This window comes from Mus pahari, chromosome 14 (genome assembly GCF_900095145.1).
Source record: "Mus pahari chromosome 14, PAHARI_EIJ_v1.1, whole genome shotgun sequence".
NCBI lineage: Eukaryota > Metazoa > Chordata > Mammalia > Rodentia > Muridae > Mus > Mus pahari.
Window position 1 is genome coordinate 56,585,717 of NC_034603.1, and position 5,771 is coordinate 56,591,487.

General features: G+C 46.7%; 1 protein-coding gene across 1 annotated transcript in view; it reads right to left on the bottom strand.

The window, feature by feature from the left end:
- Positions 1-874: 874 nt before the first annotated feature.
- The window catches only part of Scpep1 (serine carboxypeptidase 1), a 31,843-nt gene continuing 26,946 nt past the window's right edge, over positions 875-5,771 (bottom strand). Inside the window, exons 12-13 of the mRNA XM_029546133.1 lie at positions 3,564-3,595; positions 875-1,466 (exon numbers count right to left, since the gene is read on the bottom strand). Coding sequence (XP_029401993.1) covers positions 1,404-1,466; positions 3,564-3,595 — 95 coding nt within the window. The 3' untranslated portion in view covers positions 875-1,403. The remainder of the gene's footprint in view (positions 1,467-3,563; positions 3,596-5,771) is intronic.

Sequence of the window (5,771 nt, forward strand, 5' to 3'; positions counted from 1 at the left end):
CTTGCCTGCCTCTGCCTCCCAAGGATTAAAGGTGTGCTCCAACACCTTATTTTATTCTTAATTTTATTCTAACATCTAATCTAATTTTTAGTCACATGTATACGTATATGGCCACATACATGTATATGGCCCTGTGTGGGCACCTAGAGACCAGAGATGGTGGATCCCCTGACCTGGAGCAGATGTTACAGGTAGCTGTGAACAGTCCTACTAAAGATGCTGGGAATTGAACTCTGGTCCTTCTAGAAGAGTAATACATGTTTTTAACTGCTGAGCCATCTCTCCAGCCTAAAGAAATTTTTTTCCTTAAAACAAAACAAAACATAGATTTAAGCACAGGATAGGCCCTTGGGGAAAGAATAAGACACAGCGAAGGCCTAAGTGTGGGATTCTCAGGAGCTGCCTCTTTCCTTAACAACAAATGCAACGCAAACATAGAGCAGGCTTCTAATGAACAAAGGGGCACAAGAGACAGGAGAAGAGTGACCCCAGGGGAGATGAGTCGCATCCAGCGAACTCAGATAATGCTGCTACAATCTGTGAGGAATCCTTCCCCCTCCACATGCAGAGCTGGGGTTCGCTGTCTGAAGCTGTACTGGAAGCTACCAGATCACTTATTCCCACCTCAAGCTGTGGTTTAAACATTAAGCCCGGAGGAGCTTATGATCTTAATTATAAGGAAATGTGGAAATCTTTTGATGAAACAGTCATCCTTCCACGAGTTTACCAGAAGGAAATGGAGTGTGCATACACTATTAACTAGTTGGATGGCTCATCAGAGGGCTGTCTATGATAGGGAGAACGGAAACACCCGGAACCAACTGGGAATTTGATAAACGTTGGGAGGATCACAAAACAGAATTTTCAGGGACCATTAAAAATATCACAACACATTTATTGATGGGAAAAGAAGTGCAGGTCATGTTGATATGGGAACAAAGCAGACAGCAAAATAGCGTACAATATGGATTTCATTTTTTGTAAAAATATATATGTAGCAAATAAACGACCCGTAGTCAAAGATACCTAGTTGGCAGGGACTCCCGTTTGGTGCAGGCTGCTTTTGAACTTTCGATGTAGCTGCGATGCGTTTGAACCTCTGATCCTCTTGCTTCTACCTCTCAAGTGCTGGGATTTACATGTGTTATCAATTGCTTTTGTAGTAAGAGATCAATAGATTGTAATCCTTCACTTTGATTAAATGAGTCTGGTTTTAAATACTCTTTAGGAAGCAGAATGGATTTCTAAGTAGACATGGAAGCCCACAGTCTTTCGGTACAGGAGAGAGCAGGCACTTCCAGAGTCGTACCCTATGGTAGCGCCGAGAAGAAGAGCGCCAGGGATAGACATTAGCACCCTCATCCTGGGCTCTGCTTCAGTGCCTCCAGGGCCAGCCAGCTCAGCTACTCCTGCTTGGTCACCAGCTTCATCATCTTCAGAGCCATCTCCCCTTGGTCAGAAGGAACCTGGAAGCAAGAAGCATTGAATTAGTGTTCCTGAAGTAATTGACTGGGTCAAGGTCAAGGGCGACTGACACGATTCTTCCAGGGTGAGATCTAAAAGACCGGCGACAGCTGACTGTAAAGAAAAGGCCTCTACGCTGGACCAAAGTTCTGGGTTCCCAGTGTGTTGGGGCCTTTAGAAGTTGGCATTTAGGGAAGTCTAGTCTACTTGGGGATGATCTGTTGATTTCACTGCCCCCTCTTTCAGTGCTCCCCTTCCCCTTCCCTTCTGCCTTCCTTCTCTTCTTAGCAGTGCCGGGAATCAAACCCGGGCCCCACACGCGTTAGGCAAGTGCTTTTGAACCGAGTCATACACCCCTTGCTGCCTTTCTAAGGGAGGCTGTGTTTCTGCAGCAGGAGGAGGGTGTCTGGAGCTGAGCCGAGCTGGCTGGGCTTGGAGACACGAGCCGAGGTATTGGGACCCAGCCTATTTAAGAAAGAAGACGGTGCAGAAAGACGAGCTGAGGATGTAGCTCAGGCTGGTAAAGTCACTGCACGGCATGCATAAGTCCTGCGTTCCATTCCCGGTACCACCTGAAACAGGGTGAGACTGCATATGCCTGTAAGACCAGCACTCAAGAGTGGAGGCAAGAGGATCATGAATTCAAGACCAGCCTTGGCTATATAGAAAGTCAGGAGCCAGCTTAGGTTAAATTATTAGACCCTGTCTCAAAACAAAACAAGCAAAAACAACAACAACAACAAAATCAATGTTTAAAAAGTTGGGGGGAGGATAGAGAGAGGTGAAGGCACCCCACTCACAGATCCATATAACAAAAGCCACCTTAATCCTGGCCTCCACTGCTTCGTGTGTCTGTCCTTCAAAGGGCAGGTGATCCTTCCTCCGCTTTTCTGAGTCTCCTATCTGAGGCTGGCCTCAAATTCACTCTGTAGCTGAGGACCCTCTAGCAGGATGTGGCAGTGATGCCTGTAATCACAGCACTCAGGAGGCAGAGGCATGAGATCAAGATCAACATCATCCTCACTGCATGGGACATTTCTGACTAGCCTGGGCTAACCCAGACTTGGTCTCAAAACAAACAAAAACAAACAAACAAAACAATCTATTTGAGTTGTTGACTTTGAGTTTAGTGAGAAAGTGCCATATGGTGCTGGAGAGATGCCCCGCCCAGAACCGTCATTAAAAAGGTCGGGTGCGCCAGATGATGCACACTTGTGAGCCCAGCACTCGGGAGACAGAGGCAGGTGGAATTCTGTGAGAGAGAGAGAGAGAGAGAGAGAGAGAGAGAGAGAGAGAGAGAGAGGGAGAGAGAGAGAGAGAGAGAGAGAGAGAATATGAATAGGTATGGTGGCTTGTGTTTTGGATCCTAGCCCTTGGGGGCCGAGGAAGATCCCCAAGGCTCGTTAGCCAGCCTTGCCTGACTGAAAAGCTCTAGGGCCAAGAAGAGCCTGTGTCTCAAAAGAGCTGACAGCATTCCTGAGGATAATGTTATAGTTATCTCCTGGCCTCTACACACACCTACGTGCATATACACACACACATGCCCTCCTCAATGTGTGTACCTACACACGTGTAGGTGCGCACACGAACGCGCATTAAAAACTGGCTGGATGTAGTGGCTCATAATTTTAATCCCAGGAATCAGGCAGCAGAGGCAGAAAGATCTCTTGCTTCTGAGGACAACCTTGTCTACATCATAATGGGTTTCGGGCTAGCCAGGACTACATAGTGAGACACTGTCTCAAAAACAAAACAAAATAAAAACAAAACCCGGCTCTCCAGCTACTTTCTACTTCTCATTCCGGGGAAGTGGCATTCTCAGCAGGGACAGGCAGCCGCTGTCAAGTCTGCCGGGGGCCCCAGCTCCATCCTCCGAACCCACAGGGCTGAAGGGGAGAAGTGAGTGACCTGCTCCGAGTTTATCTCTTCACCTCCACAGGGTCATCACAGCCCCGACCTCCGCAAAAGTAAAAATATATACTTTAAAGTCAAAGTAGCAGGGCTCCAGAGGTGGCTCAGCGGTTAAAAAGCCCTTGGCTGCTCTTCCAGAGGTCCTGAGTTCAAGTCCCAGCAACCACGTGGCTGCTCACAGCTCTTACTCCAGTCCCAGGTCTGACACCCTCATACAGACCTACATGCAAGCAAAACACCAATGCACAGAAAATATAAAAATTTACTTTAGTCTCTAATAAAGAGTAAAATTACTTGTATACCAAACAATTGTCTTTAAATAAATTTATTATTCACTATTAGTAAATTTGCTTGATTGCTAATCCTATCTTCTATCTCTATATACTTGGGCTCTGTTGAGACCTGCTCTTTCATGAGGTCTGGTATCAGCCCCCATGCACCCACCCTGTGCTTTGGGCACCTAAACAGTAGTCAGTATTTATGATTAGTGCTTAGGAGTCGTCCAGGTGTTTGGTTAATGAGAGTTTGGGGCCCTTCAGCCTTTTTCTGTTCCCAATTCCTTCCTCATATGGGAGTCTGTTGTGGGAGTTAGGGAAACTTGGGGTTAAGGCAGTAATCTCTCTCAACTCAAAGAAAGCCATGTAACCAACACACCACCTTAGAAGAAAATAGCATATTCCCACCCTGGAATGCAAGGAAGAGGTCCCTCTTTGTGCTTGAAGCTTCTTCCAAACATGTCCCTGGGCCACCACTGCTTGTGCCACCTTGTGCCATGCTGTTGGCTAGACTTCACAAAGCAGCCAGCATTTCTGTTTTGTTTTGAGCCAGGGTTTTTTTTTTGTTTTTTTTTTCCTTTTCGTTTTCTGAGACAGGGTTTCTCTGTATAGCCCTGGCTGTCCTGGAACTCACTCTGTAGCCCAGGCTGGCCTTGAACTCAGAAATCCGCCTGCCTCTGTCTCCCGAGTGCTGGGATTAAAGGTGTGCGCCACCACACCCGGCTTGAGCCAGGGTCTTACTGTAGCCCAAGCTGGCTTGGAGCTTACTATGTAGCCAAGGTTAGACTTGAATTCCTGATTCTCCCAGCTGTCTTCTGAGGGCTGGGATTATGAGAGGTTAACACTGCCCCCCTCTCTGGCTTTAATCTTTACACAGTCAAGGAAAGGCAATTCTCCCCTCTCCTCCCAGCGCAAATTCATCGAAAACAAAGAGAGGAGAGTCCAGCACACCTTGCCGAGGGAGGATTTAACTTTAGGACGACTTTCTGTTAAGTCTCAAGGGAGCACTAACACAGGCTGAGTAACCCTTAAAGGAAGCACATGACACCAGAGTGTCAAAGGCTGGACCCAAGAAGACTTGCCACTCACCCTCATGAGACGAAGGTAATTTTACTCAATTTTTCTAAGCACACTGTGTCCGGACTATGTCAGACGACAAGAGATCTCTAGCAAGAAATTTTCTCCTTGCAGTCACGGGAATGTTAAAAAGTTTTGGATTTTGGACTTTTGGATCAGCAAATGCTCAATCCTGTAGTAGAATCTCATTAAAAAACCTCAAAACGTAGGCTTGGGCAGTGGTTCTCAACCTTACTAATGCTGTGACCCTTTAACACAGTTCTGTTGGGGTGATCCCCAACCATAAAATTATTTTATTGCTACTTCTGTAATTTTGCTACTGTTATGGATTGTAATATAAATACCTGATATGCAGAATATCTGTTATTTGCCCCCTAAAAGGGTCTCGACTCTCAGGTTGAGAACTGCTGGACTAGGGGGTGGTGAGTTAGTTGGTAAAGTGCTCCCTGAGAAAGCTTGAGCTCCTGAGTTCAGATCCCTAGTACCTGTAAAAGCCAGTCACACAGTACACACCTGTAAACTCAGCACTGGCAAACAGCGACAGGCAGACCCAGCTCACTGGCAGGCCAGCCTAGCTCAGCTGGTGACCTCCAAATTCAGTGAGACCCTGTTTCACAAACAATGGAGGTTGATGGACATGGTACAGTGGTTAAGAGCATTAGCTGCGATTCTAGAAGACCCAGTTCGATTCCCAGCACCGCATGGCGGCTTACAACTGTCTGTAACTCCAGTTTCAGGGGATCCAACACCCTCACACAAACATACATACAGATATACAGGCAAAAAAGACCAATACACAACAAACAAATCTTTAAAATGAGTAAAAAAAAAAAAATCAAGCCAGGTGTGGTAACATGTGCCTTTAATCCCAGCAGAGGCCGGCAGAGGGATCTTTGTGATCTATGTCAGGTTACCCCTGACATATATGTTCCAGGCTGGTCAAGGCTAGGTGGTGAAACCCTGTCTACAACAGACAGACTAGGTGGCGAAGTGATGGAGGAAGACCCTCATCAACCCCAGGCGCTTCCTCCACAGGTAGGCAAG